Source organism: Pan paniscus, chromosome 2, assembly GCF_029289425.2.
Source record: "Pan paniscus chromosome 2, NHGRI_mPanPan1-v2.0_pri, whole genome shotgun sequence".
Classification (NCBI taxonomy): Eukaryota; Metazoa; Chordata; class Mammalia; order Primates; family Hominidae; genus Pan; species Pan paniscus.
In genome coordinates this window covers 150,211,140-150,233,541 of record NC_085926.1, presented here as the reverse complement: position 1 = coordinate 150,233,541, position 22,402 = coordinate 150,211,140, and the positions used below count along the sequence as shown (strand labels likewise).

At 35.2% G+C, this 22,402-nt stretch overlaps 1 protein-coding gene across 28 annotated transcripts in view; it reads right to left on the bottom strand.

The window, feature by feature from the left end:
* Positions 1 to 22,402, bottom strand: part of MBNL1 (muscleblind like splicing regulator 1) — a 199,804-nt gene that overhangs the window by 124,589 nt on the left and 52,813 nt on the right. For 4 of the 28 annotated variants that reach the window (XM_063602983.1, XM_063602984.1, XM_063602980.1 and 1 more), the window contains exon 2: positions 8,555 to 8,674. The exons of the other annotated variants lie outside the window; for them this stretch is intronic. In XM_063602983.1, the coding sequence (XP_063459053.1) occupies positions 8,555 to 8,560 (6 nt within the window). In that variant the 5' untranslated portion in view covers positions 8,561 to 8,674. The remainder of the gene's footprint in view (positions 1 to 8,554; positions 8,675 to 22,402) is intronic. 28 annotated transcript variants of the gene reach the window in all.

Sequence of the window (22,402 nt, the reverse complement as noted above, 5' to 3'; positions counted from 1 at the left end):
TTTTAAACAATTTGGAATACTTTATTCCTACATTTATTGAATAGGCTACACTGACAGTTTCAGTTTACCGAGTTCCTAAACCCGTCATTACAAATGTTATGCACCCTCAGCTCCATGGCACCCACCCCCAACCACAGGACATCCTATGCTTTCTGCACTGCAGCCTCGATTTCTAACCCCTTTGATGGCTTGGGATCCTTAAACAAGATCTTTTGTACTGTTTCTGGATCTTATGCTCTTATTTAATTATCAAACATGCATTGGGTGCCCACTATTTCCCAGACACTGTTCTAAAGTTGCAAATAAATATTATGATACACATCCTCAACCTCAAGGTGTTCAGAATCTAGTAAGGCAGGCCAGACACTTGAGCTCCAAGAATTCAAGAAGTCCCTGCTGTGACTAGCATTCAAGGTTAAACTCTGGCATTCAACTCAGTCCAGGTAACTCTCTCTCTCTTCAGGACTGGAGTCCCAACCGTTGGTTTGGGTTCTGCTTCAAAAGAGAAAGAACACAAGATTGATAATCCCATCATCTGCTTAACAGGGGTTATTTCCACCATCTGGTTTTCCAATGCTAGTCACTGACATCAAGCCAAGACTGAGAAAATTTGCCCACATCTCTGGAGGTAAAACCACCCCGTATTGGGTCAGTCCTGATCTCTGATGCCTTCTTCCCCTTTCTCCACTGACCCTTCAGAGAGGTTAAATGGATTTGACAGAGAAAGCATACAGACTGTTCAAAAATGGAAGATCATCCACTAAGATTATATCCATCTCTAAGACTTTACATGTTTATGATTTCACTAACTATGCATCCCAATTTTGTGAATATATTTTTAAGGAAACATTTATATCTATATCAATTACTAAAAGCCAACATTTACTGGAGCTCTTTAATTGTATTAAAATTTATTATCCATGATAATGCAATACAACTGTTTTTAGTTTAATATGTGTAGTTAACGAACCTCAGAGGGGTTAACTTGCCTGCTGTCACACAATGGAAACCTCAATTTGAAAGTTTGCCCTAAGCCACTAAACTATGCTACTTATCCCTTCAGCACATACATGACATCCTTATTTACTCATCTAAAAGTTATGGTTAGAGTTGAGAGGTAGTGTTATAATCCAGAAAGAGCATGAGTTTTGCTTTGTAGGTCCTGTTGTTTGTGGAAAGTGTGTGTGTGTGTGTGTGTGTGTGTGTGTGTGTGTGTTTTGTTTAGTTTTCCAGTAAGACAGAGTTGGGCCTGAATTCTGACTCAATCTTTTTCTAGTTGTGTGACCCTGGAAACATTACATAATAACATCAACAATTTATTGGCTATTTTCTATATGCTAGCCATTGTGCTAAGTGCTTGGCATACTCTGTCTCGTAAAATTAAATCTTCATAAAAACCCTGAGAAGGAGACAATATTATTCATATTTTAGACAGGGTGGGATTATTGCTGAGAGAGGATAGGTCAAATAGCCAGCAAGTGAATGGCAACCCAAAATTGAGTTGGAAGGAGGTGCAGACAGAATCCCCTTGCTGGTACCAGGGTATGAAAAGGGTTAGGACTGATTGGAGAACTGGCACTCACTGTCAGATTTACAACTAACAAGGACCTCTAAGGATGGATGGACTCTGGAGCCACACTTCCTGAGTTTGAATCCGTCCAGCTGTGAGGCCAAGTTTCTCTTCGTATCAGTTTCCTCACTTGTATAGGTGAAATAATGCTAACTACACCTCAAGGTGTTTTTGTGAAAAATAAATAAAATAATCATTGTAATGGGACTGAAGGTTACAGGTAATCCATACATTACTACCATTAACTAAAGACATCATTTTAATTTTGAATAATTCTGATTCAGTGAGCTTTTATTTCCACCTAAAAATAATAAACAGGAATATTTTGTTTTTGAAGTGAAATACTCCCTTAAAGTATCAAAAATGTCACTATCTGGGCTCATCCCTATATTTGTCACCTCTTTTAGCTGCTCTGTACACACCTTATTTTTAAATTTATTTTCTACATGGATATGCCTAATGAGGCTGAGAAATTTATTACAACAAAGGAAATAATCGTATCATAAAAGGCTTATATTTGACATTACTCAATCTCAATTATAAACATTCTCCTCATTGCCTACCGGTATGGACAGCTCCCATGCTCTCCAAAAACAGAACAGAACAGAAGGGAGAGAGGAAACAATGCGAATTGAGCAGTACTAGTCTTATGAACAGAGTGATGGCAGAAATTCTTATAGAAATTATGACTGCGATTGAGACCTTATTTTGAGAATTAACACTCACTTCTAATACTTTCAGTGATTAAGTACTTCATACTGTTTGTGAATTAAGTGTTCTAAATTCCCACTCCAAAAGTACTTAAACTATTTTTTAAAATTAAACTTCCAAGAAAGAGAATTCATAATTTACATTCTTATATTTGTTTCATTTCTTGTCCCAAGGGAATTTAAGAGTTCTAGAAATAGAAAAGACAAAATGCACTCTATAGACAAACTTGCAAATAATGCTAACCACTAGCTTGAGACTGTGCCACACATTTAAAAAAATTATAAACTCACTATAAGTGTTAATAAAAGCATGAAAATTTCACTTTTCTGTTTTTATATATGAAAGAATTACCCATTTTAATGCACTTCAAAACATTTCATTTAGTTATAAAGTCTAGAGGGAATAAACTTGAATGTTTTCATGTATGAATAAAATGCTTTGTTAAACATCTTTTCATTTTAAAAAATAAGCATCGTACAGTTTGTGTCCCGTCATCAATTTACCCAGACCTTCAGGAAAGTGGTATAGGTGCAGGCCTGCTGTAGTCTCCTGTCTGGAGAGAATTAGAAGAGAACAACACAGAAGGACCCTGGCCCACAGGTGCCTTTATACTGGCTTGGCTTTGTCTATGCAGCACTGGCTGCTTTAGGTGGGATCAGTGGTTATGCAAAAGTAGGTTCTGTCCAGTCTCCTTCTGCTGGATTCTTCTTCAGTGAGTTAGCAGGCCTGGATGCTTCTCAGCCGTCATAGAATCCAAAGGAACATTTGAGTTTTCCCGTTTACCGCTGGGATCTTGCTAGGTATTATGCGAATAAGATTCTAACACTCTGGAACATTTACGCTTGTGGGTTTAGTTGCAGGTGACTGCTGATAGTTTCCAAACTTGGAAGTATGTATGGTGAACAGATCCTGTCAGTTGTAGCTATGTCTCAGCTTGGACTCATGAAGAATTAAAAATCTCCCAACTTCCACTATTTTTAATATACTCTGAGAAATAAGTCTATAAATTCACATAGTCTGATATTTTACTTAAAAAAAAAAACGGAACTGAACTTGGCAGGAAAAAACTCAGTCATTGTCATTACAATCTTACAGAGGTGGCAAGTATACACCACAAGAGATTACTATTGTTCAGTTTTTGCATGTTGATATTATCTCCCCTTTTTCTTTTTGAGACAAGGTCTCACTCTATTGCCCAGGCTGGGGTGCAGTGATGCCTGCAGCCTCGACCTCCTGGGCTCAAGCAATACTTCTGCCTCAGTCTCCTGAGTAACTAGGACTACAGGTGCCTGCTACCATGCCCAGTTTTTTACTGTTGTTGTTGTTCGTTTCTTTATCTTTGAAGAGACAATGTCTTGCTATATTGCCCAGGCTGGTCTTACAGCCTCAGGCAATCCTCTGGTCTTGACGTCCCAAATTGCTGAGATTACAGGGATGAGCAACCATGCCCGGCCTTTTTATCTCCTCTTTCTGTATCTATAGGTAAAATCTCAAGGTAGAAAATAATAGATGTCAACACTGGGGAATCTGAAACCTCATGCCCTACTCAGAAGAAAAACACGAAAGAAAAAGCTCTTTGAGATTCAGGGTATCTGTTGTTTTGCTCATCTTACAGCACAGAGCTACTCTGAAATTATGTTAAATGAAATATCAATAAAAATAAAGTTTACTAAAAATAAAAAGCATCCTTAATAAACACTGTCAAAGATCAATATTTTTCATTTTGTTCAGCTATGAGTAAACATTTTCCTTCATTTTTAAAAATTAAGTTGCATTTTTGGCCATTGAAATTAAAGGGCTCCAATGTTACCACATTAAGCTAATAGCGTTAATTTCAACAAGGGGAAACCATTTAAGGAATTAAGTTAATATTGAAAAGAAAACAAATGGGTGAACAAAAGACCTAAACTGACAGTAAGGCCAACAATGATCTCATATTAGAAGAGGTGTCTTAATATCACTTCACAGATTACTGCCTGAAAATAGAAGCAGGGGGAAAAAAAAGAAAAGAAAAGGAAGGGGGCGCTAAATAACAGCTGCCACAAACTCATAACACTGAAGAGGTGTTTTGTATTGTTAACTTAAGATGCTGCTGATCTCTCTCCCCTATCCGTCATACGCACACACACCCTCACCACCTCTCCACAAGTATCCTCCATTCAGGTTATTTATATCCATATGTAGTGAATTTTTTTCCCAAAAAGTTTTTTTATTTTAAATTTTTTCCCTTTAAAATCTAAAAATAAAGCAAGAAATCACTATAGTTAGAATACTAAGCAGTAACTTTTGACAAAGGACAGTAATGCATCCCTAGCACTACCAACTAAGATTTGAACTGCTCTTCTAATTCCTTTTGAATTAATTATGGATTTAAGAATTTCAGCTTGAAGAATTTGAAGATATATTCATTAAATGTTTTTGGTTTTAAATATTAACACAGAGGCAAATAAAACATCGGTATTTGAAAAAATAATTTCTATTTTATCTTTAACCATTTTAATTCTCAACAAGATTTCTCTTACTAGATATACAATGCAGGTTGTGAAAAAGTGCTTCACAGAGTTCGAATAAAAAAATGGAATATTTAAAAATCTGTTCCATGCCAAGTTTAATATAAATAAAACTAATGTGAATCTCACACAAAATTCCTATAAGAGTTTTTAATAAGTAGTTCCCTAAGACTCATATTTTGGTTTGATCAAAAACAGAGTTTCCCAAGGACATTCTTTAACTACTAACATATTAAATCCATAGCTACAGGGTTTTGTTTTTAGCTTCTAGAACGGCTTCCTAGAGAAATCAGAATCTTACCTTTACATATCTTCTGGAGAGGTTTCTTGGTGCTTTGAAAACTCCTGAGGTCTATGTCAAACAGCCATTCTCTTCCTCCCAGAGTCTTAGGGGCTTGGAGAAATCCCAACACCTGCTGCTACCACTGAGTGTCCAGGCTAGGAAAGTTTCAGGGTTTTGACAGCAGGATCACTGAGCCACAGCCAAAGCTTGGGAAGCCTTAACAACTGAAAGCAAGTGTAGAGGGCAACATGGTACCCAGCACGGTGCTCAACTGTAGCAGCAGGGGGAAGAATGTTCCCCGCTCTCACAAGGGTTTAGAGGCAGCCATCACAGAACCCAAGGTTCTGTCAATGGACAGGGCTGAGGAAGTGGAGACATGACCACGCAGCACAACACCCTGGGAGAAGAGGAACAACTGGCACAGAGCTCAGGTAGTGCTTGAAAAGAATCACCAAGATTCCCACCAGAACACAAGAAGCAATGGAGAAATGCAACAAAATACACGGAGATAGGCCATTCTAGCATCCCATACATAAGCCAAAAACACGGATGAAGTGGGTATGGAGATTTAGTTCTAGAAAGAAAAGTAAGGAATACATATTATAGCATGCCTACGGCATTTATGGTTAAAAATCTAATAAGTGACATAAAATTATTATATCTTGTCATCTCAATATTTAATTTACAAATACAAAAAAAAAAAAAATCCCAGGGTGCTGATCCGCAAGGCAGCAGAAATTAAAAGGCAACATTATTGGGAATTAGATGAGAAAATGGAAAGACAGAGAGAAGGTTAAACAACTGATTTTTAAATTGATAATTAAAATTGTTTTTAGTAAGTACAATACACATTTTATCAAACTTATCACTTTCTATTATGATCAGATGAGGCAGACGGAAGAAATTCAATGAGATAAGAGAAGAATACAAAGAAGAAGCAAGTAGATAAGCAGTGCAGAGATGAGAAGAACAAAAGATGGAAAAAGAAAAAGGATAAAGAAGAGGAAGGACAGAAAATATAACTAATTTAGTTAGTTGGTGATTCTTTTCTTTTCTTTTCTTTTCTTTTCTTTTTTTGAGATGGAATCTCATTCTGTTGCCCAGGCTGGAAGGCTGGATTGTAGTGGCGCAATCTTGGCTCACTGCAACCTCCACCTCCCGGGTTTGAGCAATTCTCCTGGCTCAGCCTCCCAAGTAGCTGGGACTACAGGCGTGCACCACCACACCCAGCTAATTTTTGTATTTTTAGTAGACAGGCTTTCACCATGCTGGCCAGGCTGTTCTCGAACTCCTGACCTCAAGTGACCCACCTGCCTTGGCCTCTCAAAGTACTGGCATTACAGGCGTGAGCCACCGTGCTTGGCCAACTAATTTAGTTTTGATGCACTGTCAGATAGACTACTCACTGTCTAAGATTTTTCTGAATCTCTGCTTCATGTTATGCTTTTCAAGGAGATGATAATAGCCTGTTAACCACCATTCACAGCTCTTCAACTACTCACAAGCCTTCAAGAACTCACCTTAAGGAGCCCATTGAATATTAAATATTAAACAGCTACAAAAGAGTGCTACTAAGACAATTTTGCTTTGATGAGCTGGATAAAATCAAGTCAGAGGTTCAGTATAAACTCTGACAGGACTTTAATAATTCCTAATATGTATGAAATGAAAATGAAAATGGTCAAGATCATTTAGGAACTCTCATTTTTTCAAGACTCGAAGCAAATTAACCATGGACTTTATAACTGTAATTAGTTAAGAAGAAAAGCTATTGCCTAAAAGCAGTTATGTGTGTGTAATTCTTGACTTCAGGTATCTAATTTCTTCTATTCCAAGGTATTTAGTTCTAAGGTAACTAAAATAGTAATAGTAGTCTATTTTACTTTGAGACAAATGGTTCAAACTATCCTGTGTTGGGAAAATTGATTTCTCCCCTCACCTGCAAAATATATATTCTAAGTGACACAGGAAATAAAAGCTATCAAGAATAGCTTGTGCAAGGTTTACTTCTGTCTGATAAGTCACTAAGAGTTAGACATTGTTATAAAATGAAGTAACTCCCACCTTACGACATGTTAAGTACTGCCTAAGCAGTTAGTATTTTAAATTTGAGGGAACTGGGATTTTATAAGAGAATGAGGAATCTAAATTTTCCTTTAAAAATACTTTTTCATCTTAGAGACAGTGCCTAAGGTTAGATTTTGACTTAAACTAAACTTAATTTTTTAAAAATATAATCATGTCAATGTGATAGGTTTGAATGCAGAAAGATTGTGTAAGCCTCTATGGCAGAATCCAAATGGAGGCTGACCTTTTTTTAAAGGTAATAATTTGACTTTAAATAAAAAATTAAAAATCAATTGCAGTTTGTATTCTGCACCTATGCTCTTAATCCCATTGGTGAAAACCAGTTTTTAACAATCTAAACAACAAAAACAAAACAAACCCCCAAAAAAGTGGAAGAGAAGACAAAGTAAATAAACATTGTCAATCAGAAATTGTAGGTTTATTCACTTATGAAGCTCTTTAGATTACATTTTTGAATAAAAATTATGTTGTTATTAAAGTATCTTACATAAGATCAGATCATCTAAACGAAGGTTTTCATAACTGTTGTTAAGCATCGCAAGGGGAGAAATTTTTGATGAATGTGCTCACAGTTATATTTCCAGCACCTAGTTTGCCTAGCAACATAGTAGGTGCTCAATAAATACTTACTGTCTGGTAGTGCCACATGTGGAAAGGCACTCTTCATCAAAAAAGAAGAGTTGAGGAGAGGGGGTTGGTCAAATGAATCTGTTAAAAGTTGAAGTTAAACAAGTCTGTTCCCCCATGACTTGGCAGAACCTTTACTATGCCACTGTAAGTTCCCAAACATAGCTCTTACCGTTTTTATGGGATACCTATTAACCACAGAATAATAATTCTAAGAAAATTTGACCTACATCTCTATGATTAACTTAAAATTCTTATTTCTTCCAATTTTTAATTGGACAAAAGTAAACTATTGACATGTTTGTGTCTGATGTAAATCATAAAAGGGAAGATAATTTAAAATCCTATAATCTACTGTTGTGGGAAAAAAAAGGTGCTCACTTAGAATTGAAAGGAGGAACAACTGCTTTCATATACCACAGAGTTATTTTAAAAAATCACTGTAGGGCAAGTCAAAAACAAGAGTAGAGATTAGTGACTAAGAAGTTACATGGAAAACTATGCTCCATCTACTGAAGTACTGAACAAACTTCAGTATTAGTATTTCAAGTAGTGAAGCAGAGAATAAATGAGAACTTTATGGAACATATACAGAATCACAGATCAGATCACCAATGTGAAAACCACGGTTCCTCTCTAAAACAGTTTCTAATGTACAGAATACCAAAAGCCATTTCCCATGGATGTCATCTCAGGCCTTGAGCGAGCAGGCCTACCCAAATGGTATCTTAGCAAACTGGCTCCCCAATTGCCTTATTCACTCACCAGCATCCATTAGCCAACTCCATGCTTTATCTTCCATAGATAAGATACAGCTTCTTCTTGCCATGGTGCCATGAAAAGGATCCAGAAGGTTCCCCTTAAACAACATTTCCTGAGTGACTGCTGCAGCACCAAGAGTAATGGATATGCCAGGTCAGCCACTTTTCCTTCCCAGCAATATTAGCAGCAGCAGCAGCAGCAGAAGCTGGAGCAGACCACTTAGACCCACCTCCTTGCAGGATGCTAGCCAAAGCATTCTTATTTACTCTACACCTACAGAGAGTTTGCCCGTACGTCTGCACCTTTTTCAGAGTGTCAAAACAGGTGTTTTCCTGTGATCATACTGAAAATCTGCTCCCCAAATGAGGTGATGAATACACTGTTACTATGAAATTCTAAGTTTCTAATTCTATGGAAAAACATGCTCTTAAAAGTTTACTTTATTATAAGGAAGACTTGATGAATCCTTTTTAAATTTTCATTCATCCTCCTCATTCCCAATAAGCAAATAATTGCCCTAAAATTTCCTGTTAATGAAAGAAAGAATGTTACCATATAAAATAAATGTCATATGCAATTTTGGTCATTTCTTTCATAATATTCTATCTGCCATCTTGGCACAGAAACAATTTTACTGAAAATTCTAATGTTTTCATAATCAATACTTCCAACCGATGGGAAAATATTAGGTCTCAGACCTTTATTTTACAGAAGTAATGACTTCCTTGCTCCATATTTCATTTCCATTTTGATGTTTTTGATTATTTGCTTTTCTTTCTAGTGGCGTTCGACTTAACCAGTGGCTACAATGTGGCTGGACAACAGAGTTAAGCAGGTTCCAACATTAATAATGCATTTACCTAACTGATTTATCCAGAGCTAAAATCCTATAGATATAAAAAGCCATCTACAGTTTTTTTTGTATAATTTACATATCTCAACAAAGGATAAGTAAAAAAAACAGGTTATTCTTTTCCTAATCATTTACCTATTAGAGAAAAATTATAAACACCAAAGCATGTGTTCTTTACACAGCAGAGAATAACACTCCTCATTAGCAAAACTGAAAACCCTATATAGGCAGATTCTAAGTATAAAAGTATTGCATCACAGTGTTCACTTCATCATGACAGAATTAATAAAACAATAGCTAACACACACTGTAGACTCATTAAGTGCCAAGCACTGTTCTCTGTGCTTTATACGTGTTATCCCATTTAATTTTCACAATTCCTCTAAGGATTAGATATTAGTACTGCTCCCATTTTGGAAACAAGGAAACTGAGGCTTAGTTAGGTTACATAACTTCTTCAAGGTCACAGTGATTTGAATGAAGATTATAGAGTTCCAGAGCTGGAGCTCTAAATTATTTCATTAAAACTCCACCACTAATTTTGATTTTCATTTATTTGTATATTGCACATTTATTGTTAACGAGACAGACATTTTAAAATGTTTACATAAAATTAAGATTTAATAACAGCAAATAATATCAATGGTAAGGTAACATTGTGTGCCCTGAAATTCCACAAGTTCTTTACATGTATTAACTTATTTAAGAGTCACAATAACCTAACAAGGTAGACACATTCCCATGTAATAGGGTATATCTGATAAATCTGAGGCATATAATGTTAAGTTGCCAAAAGTTATACAACTAATAAGTAGCAAAGATGAAATCTGGACCCAGAGAATGCAGCTCCTGAAATTGTGGTTTTATGCCCACTCTCTACTGACACTTGAAAACTGATGAAGTGTTAGAACTCTTCAAAAACAAGAGTAGGAAATGTCGTGTTTGGCCAGAACCCTGGTGGCAGGAGCATCTGATATCCCTGTCTTTTTTCAAAAACTTAATTGTGTACAAATATGTACACAAACTTATCTTATATGTGTCCATTTCTCTTAATGATATTTACCAGCTTAAGAAGTTAACAAACATTTTATGTGATTCTCAGATTTTCAAGTCAAGGACAAATTCAGTTTTCACATTATTTTTCAAGTGTATCTTATCTTCGGAGGCATTAACAGGGCAGTAACATTATTACCATCACAGTATCTGTCATTCTGTTTTGGGGGATTACCATTGTTGCCAATAAAACTTATATTTCATTCCCATCCTTGGCAAATTAATTTAGTTACATGCAGGGTCCAGACAATAATTATGAGTTTAGAGAGAGCTTCAGAAAGCCAACGATCATCTGTAAGGTGTGGGCTGAAACCAACATTGGAGGAAGGTACGGCCTTGATTATTCAGCAACTGAAATGACTTCCTTTAATTAGCTCTTGAGGACCCAAAGTGGGCCATCTGGGTAATTTCAGTCAGCTCAAATCAAGCACTCAGGTCCCCAAATGTTAAGACTGAGAAGCCAGAAGAATACTGAAACCAAGCTATTTCTTTAGTTTGGCAGCAAGTCTAACTCTCTGGACTAATTTTGGCTATCTTCAGCTTTTTTTAAACTCTAACCTAATATAAACTAGTGTGTGCGCATGCACACACACACACACACACACACAAAACCATGAAAACTTCAGAGAGAAAATACTCTTATGGTGAAGGCACGTCCCCTCTGTCAGAATTTAGCCATAAGCTGTAAGAAATACAGCCATTTGGTGGCATTTACTAAAAAGAACTTATTTAGGTGCCCATGTGGCATAGCTTGAGGTGGTGTGTCATTTACAGTTTATTTACCTTCAATTATTTTTATAATCAAAAGTTATCATAGAAGGAAGATGACAACTCTGTACCTAATTGCTAGACAACTACATTTTTTGCAGAATTTCTTGGGTAGTCATGTTATATATTGCACCCACATAAGCTTGATTTACTCTTTGGCTAACAACAGATTTAAATTTGTTTCAGTCTCCAACTTTAACACTGAATTTAAGCAAAAATTATTCAAAAATTCTAGAAAGCACATTTTGACATCTTATGAGTGAGGAAAACAAAGTAACTCCACAGGCTTTTACATAAGATAGATCATAACAAATGATTTTTCTGACCTTGGCATTACCACGTGATAGACTAGGAGGAATCACGACTCTTTTATCCAGTCATCTAAATAAAACATAGATAGATACAGACTTACAGATTCCAACTGCTCAACTTAACCACTATAGCTATAGTTTTTATTTCTCACTGATGTCAATGGCAGTGCAATCAGCTGCATATAAGTTTCTGATCATTTTAACAAACTTTATTTTTAAAGAGATATCAAGGCCGGGAGCAGTGGCTCACGCCTGTAATCCCAGCACTTTGGGAGGCTGAGGCGGGTGGATCACTTGAGGTCAAGAGTTCAAGACCAGCCTGGCCAACATAATGAAACCCTGTCTCTACTAAAAATACAAAAATTAGCTGGGTGTGGTAGTGGGGAGGCTGTAATCCCAGCTACTTGGGAGGCTGAGACTGAAGAATCGCTTGAACTCAGGAGGCAGAGGTTGGTGAGATCATGCCACTGCACTCCAGTCTGGGCAACAGAGCAAAAACTCCAACTCAATCAATCAATCAATCAATCAATAACATTTGAAGTAATACATGTAAATGAGTAAGGTAACAGCTTCTTATTCATCAACCCTTACCGGGTCCATTTCCTTTTATTTAATTCCTTGGACATGGCTTTACCGAGAAATAAATGAATTAATAAGCATAAACTCTAGGCCATACTTAGGTCAAAATAAGTGAAGTTACAGTGAGCTCCTCAGGTTCTTCTAGAAAGTAAACAACCCATCAATCTTTAATACTAAGTCATCTGAATATGAACTAGCATCCTAAAAGTGAAAAGCTCTAATGGTACATTACAAATTCCTGAGTCATTTTGTCCTCACAACTTTATGCTTTAAATAAAACTGGCTAAAGAAAATCTACAAGTGACTCAGTATGACTTAGTGTTTCCAAACCAGGAAAAGGAAGGACTTTCAGTGTTTGAGATAAGGTTTTTTTCTGTAGTTTGGAAAATAAACATTTCCTATTCAGTTATGCCCAGGGGCAGGGTGTGTGTGTGTGTGTGTGTGTGTGTGTGTGTGTGTGTGTGTGTGTGTGTGTGTGTGTGTAGGGGAAGGAGTGTCTGTGTGAGTATGAAAAGAGAAGAAGAGCGGGAACGAGGGAGTAAGACAGGAAAGGAGAGAGGGAGAAGGGAGAGTAAGAGAGGGAAAAGGAGAAAAAGAGATTTTTTTATCAGTATTTGGTGTTCACATAAAATGGTTACTTTCTGCAAAAGTTACCTAAGCAAATTATGTGTAAGCGAGCCATGGAAGCATTGCAATTTGTAATAAAATCAATGGGAATGGCTAACCTGATTGTATATAGTAGATACTCCTTATCTATGGGGAATACATTCCAAGACCCCCAGAGGATGCCTGAAACCATGGACAGTAACAACCCCTAAATATACTATTTTTTTCCTATACATACCTGCAATAAAGTTTAATTTATAAATTAGGCACAGTAAGTGATTAACAACAATAACTATAATAAAACAACAATTATACTGTAATAAAAGTTATGTGAATATGGTCTCTCTATTGGTTTCTCTGTCTCAAAATATCTTATCGTGTTGTACCATGGGTAACTGAAACTGCAGATAAGGGGGGATTACTATATTGCATTCTGTACTGCATTTCCATGAATTCAGTGACACACAGTGATGTATTCCATGTCGCTATATCAAATAATAATCTTAGGTGTCTAAATTAGACTGAATTTATTTCAATAGGCATAAGCCATTTTCTGCACCTAAATGAAAGTAGCATTTTTTTTCCTGATATAAAAATGGGCAGATTTTTGTCCTGGTGTCATGCTAATATAACCCCAGAGGTGGCAAGCATAGTGGCTCAAGCCAGTAATCCCAGGACTTTGGGAGGCTGAGGCAGGAGGATCACTTAAAGCCAGGAGTTTGAGATAACCCCAGAATTATCTACTTTATTTAAAGTACATTTTAGCTGGGCAGTGGTGTGCATCTGTAGTCCCAGATACTTGGGAAAGTAAGGCAGAAGGATCGCTTGAACCCAGAAGTTTGAGACCAGGCAGGACAACACAGACTCAGTCTCTAAATAAATAAAATACCTAAGAACACTCAGAGTGGCTGAAAATGTGTTCAGCAAAATCTGTTCCACTAATGTCCCTAATAACGTCAGTAGAGACTAGGGATTAATGAGACTACCAATAAACACACATACACACACATGAACATACACACAATGTTTACTATCTTGTTTTCTGTTATAAAGATTGCTAAATATTTTTGTATGATATAGACAGTTACAATTTATATTTTTTAGAGAATTCATAGAAATAATTCTTAAAATATTTAGAGATTGGTACTCCTTTGTCAGATAAATAAATGCAAAAGTGAAAATTATTTCAAACCAATAGCACATATATCCCATGATATCCACAATGCTTTTATTTTATCCATCACTTGAAAGTAAAAGAACTTTGACCGGTTTTGAAAGAAATTATATATATATATATTTCTTTTATATATACTATATATATGACATATATAAGATATTATATATGATATTATATATTATATATAAGATATATATATATATATAAGATAAAATATATATGTATATTTCTTGAGACAGGGTCTTGTTTCATTGCCCAGGCTGGAGTGCAATGGCTGATCATGGCTCACTGCATCCTTGACTTCCCAAGCTCATGCAATCCTCCCACCTCAGCCTCCTGAGTAGCTGTGACTACAGGTGCTCACCACCATGCCTGGCTAATTTTTTTTCTTTTCTTTTCCTTTTCTTTTCTTTTTGGTAGCGACAGAGTCTCACTATGTTCCTTGGGGTTGTCGCAAATTTCTGGGGTCAAGAAATCTCCTGCCTTGGCTTCAGAAATGTATTTTCTTGATTTGCATTTGATATTGCTGTCTGACCGAAACCAATTCAGCTCCACAAAGGAGTAAATATAAGTCTTTTTATTTTAACAGGCATTTTATAATCCCTAACAAAAATTTTTCTCCATTTTTTTCTTATTGTTAATAAAAAATTTAAATTTTGATATTAAATGCTACCAGTATTATTCCTTTTTCAAAGCCCAGTTTAGCTCCCAAATAAGCTCATATCTGTCTTTTAGCCCTAGCACTTCCACTTCCACATTCCTGTTTAAAGTACTTCATCCCCCTGCCCCTACCTACTTTTTTCCTTCCAGAAGTGACTAATCTTCCTGTTATTCTACTCTGTCAGTTTTTCCCCTAGTATTCTTTTCATGTTGCATAATGTTTACTTTTCACTAGCTCCTTCTATAATTTTACTACCGTCTCCCTTGGTACTAGCCTTCCGTTTTCAACAGATTAAAATAGCCAATATTTATGTATTAGCAAACTTTTTTGTCAAGTTTCATGCTGTTCAGATTAAGCTATTTCCTCAAGTCAAAAATACAACTAATCTTTTGATAGAGTAAATATTGTTTTTAAAAAGATCCATATGTTGATCTTCAAAGTTAAATTCAGTATAAGTTTTAGAATTAACAGATATCACAATTAAAGGGCTAAGATTTCAAATTTCCTGATAAGGTACTCCAGCAAAGCAAACAGAATGTCACTCCTTTTAAAGATCTCCTTCTTCCTAGTACTTCTCCGTAATGTCATAAAGCATGTTAGCAAAGTCTTATAAATACAATGTAAACTTTTTCCATTCTTCTAAATTTTAGTTATAAAATACATTTTAATTATATGTCAACAATTTGCCTCAACCCTAATCTCAAATATCTAGAACAGCTATATCACATTATCTAAACATGAGTAAAAGCTGAGTTTCTGCTTTAGAGAAAACATCTCAGAAGATTTTTAGAATTATAATAATTACTTAAATAATTACCTATATTCTAAAATTCACAGCATAGTATCACATACCTAATAAAATAACAACATAACATAACCCTAGATTAACAGTGCATCTTTTGGCAGATTCAATATTATATCATATTTTTTGTGTCAGTCACAGGATCCTTTGGAGAAAATAGTTTGTTACTAGTCTTACTTACATTTTCTATCAATATAAAACGTTCACAAGCCTTTAGAAACTGTAAATTTTCTAAAATCCAAAATTACCCTTAATAAATCTTGGCAAAACACACACTATAGGAGATAAAGACATCCCTAAAATTTCACTCTAATTTACTGAAAATAGAAGTCAAATTAAATTCAAATGTTGGCTTACATTAAAATAGCACAGGATCTTATAATTTACTTTTAATCTTGGAGGAATTCTCATTATTCTCTCATCAATTCTTCTTCAAAAAAATAAATTAATAAAACCTTCCTTGTTTGTCACATACAGTGTCCTAAACAGAAACATCTGATTTTTCTTTGGGTCAGCAAGAACAACTTAACTTCCAAATTCCTTTATTGCCACTATTTTAGACACTAAGGCCAAGAACTCCAAAGAAAGCTATAAAAAAAAATGCTAGTATATGAATATACAGTAGCATATATATAGAAAAAAATATAGTATATGATACCAAATATTATAGTTTACAAAACCACATTCATATACAACAGGTTCAATTTTTTAAATCACATCATGAGTGGAAAAGAAACCCAAACTATATATTCTAGGAAAAAAGCAGCCGGTCACAGTGGCTTAAGCCTGTAATCCCAGCACTTTGGGAGGCCAAGGCAGACAGATCACTTGAGGCCAGGAGTTTGAGACCAGCCTGGCCAACATGGGTGAAACCCCATCTCTACCAAAAATACAAAAATTAGCTGGGTATGGTGGCCCATGCCTGTTATTTCACCTACTTAGGAGGCTGAGGCAGGAGAATCGCTTAAACCTAGGAGGCGGAGGTTGCAGTGAGCCAAGATCATGCCACTGCACTCAGCCTGAGTGACAGAGTGAGAGTCTGTCTGAAATAAAAAAAAAAGAAAGAAAGAAAAGAAAAAAGCAGGGCTCATATCTAAATCCTCAGGGACTAGCACAGAGCTTGATAAAAAAAGACAGATGCCTAATAAATATCTTCTGAGTAAATAAATTCAACCATACAGAGGCACATTAATGATAAACAAAAAGGAAGGAAAGAAAACTTTTTTGATAATATTACCATAGGAACAATGTTATCAAAACAAATTAATCAAAAAAAATTAGGAGAAGCAATTCAAATAATTTATCAGCCGAGCGCAGTGGCTCACGCCTGTAATCCCAGCACTTCGGGAGGCCAAGGCAGGCAGATCATTTGAGGTCAGGAGTTCGAGACCAGCCTGGTCAATATGATGAAATCCCATCTCTACTAAAAATACACACCAAAAAAATTAGCTGGGCATGGTGGTGCATGCCTGTAATCCCAGCTACTCGGGAGGTTAAGCCAGGAGAATCACTTGAACCCAGGAGGCAGACGTTGCAGTGAGCCAAGACTGCACCACTGCACTCCAGCCTGGGAGACAATAGGGAAACTCTGTCTCAATAAATAAATAAATAAATAAATAAATAAATAAATAATTTTTCCAAGGGAAAAATTTTTTAGAAAAATTTACTGGCATCCTTGATTATATGTGTAACCTTATTTAGATCTTATATTAGAAGAGAATATCTGATTCTGAAAATTGATAAATATCATGCATTTTTTCCCTTTTTCTGATATAAACTATATTTTGAAGTTGACCATTAGTTACTATGAAAAGTTCTTTATGAAAAAAATTCTTGATAATAAACGCAGCAGAAATTATATAATTAAAAGTCACCATTTTTGCAAACTCTAAAAAATATCATGGCTACAAAATGATCAACAATGAGGTGAAATCATTGGATCCAAGTCTGATGGAGAACTTTATAAGGATTGGCCCAGGCCAATCTGATTCACTGATAGATTGCAGCATCATTAAAAGCAGGGATTACTAAAATTATGTCCTCTTGATATGATGAAACAGAAAGTATACAGAACCTTCTAGGAAATGTTCCCCCCAAATAATAATAAATAACATTAAAGTTAAACTCGACTCTAATTTTTAGTTTACAGAAAATAAGGATGATGGAAGAACAAGCTAAATGACACCATAGATGCTAACTGGAAAAACGTACCTATTAAAAAAGGACATTGCTGTGACAATCAGGAAAAGTTGAACATAAAGTGGCTATCAAATGATACAATAAAATTGTCGTCAATTTTCATAGATTTGGAAATGGAGTTATATTTAAAATAAGTTCTTAACTGTCAGAGATACTACTGAAGAAGTATAGGTGACATGATAGGATGTCTGAGACTTCTTTTAACATGCTACAGGGATAAAAGGAGTGTGAAAGGTAACAAAAAGGGCAAAATGTTGGCTGATGCACATACGGATACATGCATACAAAATGCTGACTGATAGATACATGGAGGGGGTTGTTATATTGTTTCTCTAATATTATGTACATTTAAAAATTGCCATAAATTTTTTAAACTTAACAAACAAACAAAAAAGACAGAAATCACAGGGGAAAAAAAAAAAAGAATGAGTTCATATCTGGAAGAGCAATCAAGGATTTTTTTTTTTTTTAATATTTCTAACCTGAAGTCACAAAACCTGGTTTACAAACCGGGCTTTGCTACTTACAATCTGGCCTAGATAACCTAAATCAATGTATTTGTACATAAATACATAAATGTCCATATCTGTAGCATGAAAATAATTGACTTACCTACTACAAAAATATATAGTATGTAAAAATTAACTATAAACTAAAAAAAAATAGATATCTTCAATATATTTTGTGTTTACCTTCACGTCACATGTGTATGCATTATCTCTTCAACCAAATAGTAAGGTCTCTATGAGTGAAGTCCATGTTCCATTCCTTTAACCAGCAAACATTCAATGTACACTTCTAGTCAGTCTACTACGTGTCAGGCATTTCTTACTAAGAGGTTAAGAACACAAAGGTGTAAGTCGTAGGCTGTGGAATCAAATGCAGAGATGGAGTAAGATACATAATTATGATTCATACTCCAAACTACATAAGCAAAGAGGCAAAACAGTTATGTGGCCAGGTCTAGAGTGAGGAGAAGCTTTCTAGAGGAGGGAATGTATGAGCCATATATAAATATGAAAAAGGTCTGCAAAACTCATGTAGGAAGAAAAAAGAGTCCCAGGCAGAAAGACCAAAAAACAAACAAAAACAAATGAAAAAAAAGCGGGGGGGGGGGGGTGGGCATTACATGGGAACATCAAAAGAAGTCATATGCCACAGGTCAATGTGGCTAATAACTTGATGTGAGAGGTACTGAGTCTCAGTAGATGACCCACTGTACATGGCAAAATACTAAGTACTTAGTAAGGGATCAATAAATATCTATTAATTAAAGTACAGAGAGATAAGAGGTAGCATCATTTGAGTGTTCATTCCAGGTCATTATGTATTCACTGAAATAAATGTGTTTCTTATTCAACCTCACATCAATCCCAAGGTACGTGCTATTATTATCATCCCCATCTTACAGATAAGGACACTTGGGCACAGAAAAGCTAAGTAACTTTCCCAGTTACTCAGTTGGCAATTGGTATAGTGAGTGATGTTCTTAGTGTTTTAAACAACAAAATATCTGGAAATAAAATTCTACATGGCTATTCCTCATAATAAAAGTATTTTTAAAAAATGAAAAAGAACACTGTAAACAGTGAGTGCTGCTAAGGGTTTAATAAGTGGTTGTCTAGGAGAGAACTATGGTTGCCATCTGCCAATTTCCAAAGTGTAAACACTCTCACCATAGCCAATTTTAAGCTATCAACAAAGACATCATTGAACATGGAATTGGGAAGAGGTCTCGGCATAAGCCAGTTCCAGCACTCCACTGCCTGTAACCTTCAACAAGCTATACAGGCAGAGTGACTTTAACAGACTAATTACATGACCAGGAAGATAACAAGTAAATCAAAGAAAAGGTGCAAAACTACTATCTCTCTTGTTTGCAAGACTCTGTATAAGTCATAGTCAATTTATATTTGAAATTAATAAACTCCTAAGGAATATAATGTGTGAAAGGCAATGAAAATGAATAAGTAATTCATAGACATTCCTCAAGGTAACATACATTTTCTATGAATGACAGTTGACATTTATAAAGTATTCTTTATATGTGATTAATGAACTGTGATTAGTAAGTGATTTCCTGCTAAACGATTCCTCCCTCAAGGGGCAACACAAGAGGATTTATTTCCAACTAGAGAAGTTGAAAATGAAAGCACAGCTGAAGGAAATGAAGTTATCTGGGTCAGCAACAGATACTGCAACCGAAAACGGGGATAATTTTTGCATACCCTGTGCTTTCAAACTGCATGTCATATAAAAGGTGTTGAATGAATAGTGATCATAAGAAAGGAGGGAACAAAACCAATCACAGAACTAGATTTTTTCACTAACTATAGTCAATAGCTGTATAACAACGCTTCAGTCAACAAAGGACCCACATATATGATGGTGGTCCCATAAGATTACAATGGAGCTGAAAAATTCCTACCACCCAGTGACATTTGTAGACATCATAACCTCATAGCACAACACAATATTTTTTCTACGTTTGAGTATGTTTTGATATACAAATACATAACATTATGTTACAACTGCCTACAGTATTTAATAGGATAACAGGCTGTATAGGTTTGCAGCCTAGGAGCAATAGGCCGTACTATACAGCCTAGATGTGTAGTAGGCTATACCATTTAGGTTTGTGTAAGTATACTCTATGATGTACACACAACAATGAAATACCCTAATGACACACAGAATATATCCCCATTGTTAAGGCATGACGTGTGTGTGTGTGCACGCACGTGTGTGTACATATATATTTTTAAAATTATTTACAGTTAGTGAATACAGATATATTTATATAAAAGGGAGTTCAAATTATTCATATTTGTATGTTTACACTATTTCTTTAAAAAAATTCCTTTAGGTTATTTAACAATATTGTTGAAAGAATAAGTCTACTTAAATGAATTTTATATGGGTATAAAAGGGAGTTAGAATTATTACTATATTGATCCTATCACTTTTTTAAGTTCCTTTATCATTTAAAAATAATGTCCAATGAGTAAGTACATTTGGATAAATTTTGAATTAAATATAAAATCTATTTTTTACATAGAATGCAAATGTAATGTTAAAGAGAAGTAACCAGTAATTGCAAAGCAAAAAATGCAAATTCTACACAAGTTTACTTAGGCAGTTAGCAAACTGAAACCAGTATAACCCCATTTTTGGCATGTGGCAAGTCTGTTGCTGACCTGTTACTGAATCTGGCTCCCACAAACCGTCAGCCTATTACTTAACAGTATCCTGGCTTAAATAGACTCAATAAAACAAATGTAATTCACTAGCACTGTCTCATGCTTATTAAATTCATATGCAAAACAAATGCAAAATGTGCCTTGAGCCTTGTTTAGAGTCTATACATGTTGCTTTCTGTTGTTCTTCTTGTCACAGTAGTAGGATGCACAAATCTTTTATTAGGTCAATTTAACTATTGATTTCTACTCTTAGCGCTTATAAATGGCAGAAAAATGTTAACTTTTTCAGTCCACTGCTGCAGGGGAGAAAACCTCACAAAATTAGTGATTATAAATGAAAAAAAATCAATCAATAAAACTGTTACATAAAATAACTCATACCAATCTTGTTACATATCAAAACTGACATTTTTTCCCAGCCCAGTTATCAGACTGACATAATATAGATGTATTTTTTAATCTTTGTGGTATCGTAATTAGAATAATTCAAGTTAAATGATTTTAGTGTTCTATATACAAGGCTAGTTTGCATTTCCGTGACATAGCCTTTCAAAAAGGGAGCTGCGTCAATTTTTAATGAAATGCATGACCTAATTTACAACTGTAATGACTATAATTAGTCTAATAGTTTGTGTTTTTTTAATCTTGGGGATGGGGCAAGGAAAGTTATGACATGGGTCAGGAGCTATGAACGCTGGTGATGTACCACATTCTATTCCATTTTAAATTTAATACAAATAAAGTAATATTTATTGGAAGGCTACAATGTGTTAGGCTTAAGAAGACTAAGGCACAGCCTTATAAAGCTTCCAGACAGGGAACATGGAGTTAGAAACCTAACAGCAATGGTCTATATTAGGAGTATGACAGAGTTCTAATGTTTTTCTCTTGTCACTGCATTTTTATGCAGTACAAAAATATGGTTAAAAAAAAGTCTGTTTTCATTATTTTTTAAAATATCTATACTATAATAACATAACCTGGCTTTTAAAATAGTATCTAAAACAAGAATAAACAGTCTCTGTGTTTGGAATAGATTCTCTTAGGAGATTACTGATATGTCCAGATTTAAAAAACAAAGAACAACCATAACAACAACAACAAAACCTCAGGATAAAATAAATACCACTATCTCTTTCAGTTAGTTTGAAAGTAGATCTGAATACATTTTCTTTTGAAATTGACATGCCACTGTGTGCAATGCAAATAGGAAGCAAGATTGGAAATACACAAAGGCAGAATTACTGAGGAAAAAAAAAATCCTTTAAAATTTGATGGAGAAAGGGACACCAGGCTTGATCTACTGTCTCTTGAGCATTTTAATAATTTCCCAACTTGCAAGATTAGAAAATTAGACCTGCTTCTCAATTACTAACAAATAAAATGAATGTAGAAGGAAGACCTCTACACTCATCTCTTTTAAATGCTGCATGAACAAGAGGCTCACTGTTCAAGACATTAAGTATTGCTTCATGCCAAGGGGAGATATTCTATAAAGTTGTATCATTTTTAAGATTATTACCAGGGACTTACCTTCTCGGAAAACTCACCCTATTTGCAGAAAAAGATGACAGAACTAAAATAATGGATTAGCAGAACTTTACTCTCTAAGCAAATGACTTTTATAAAATCTGAAGTTCCC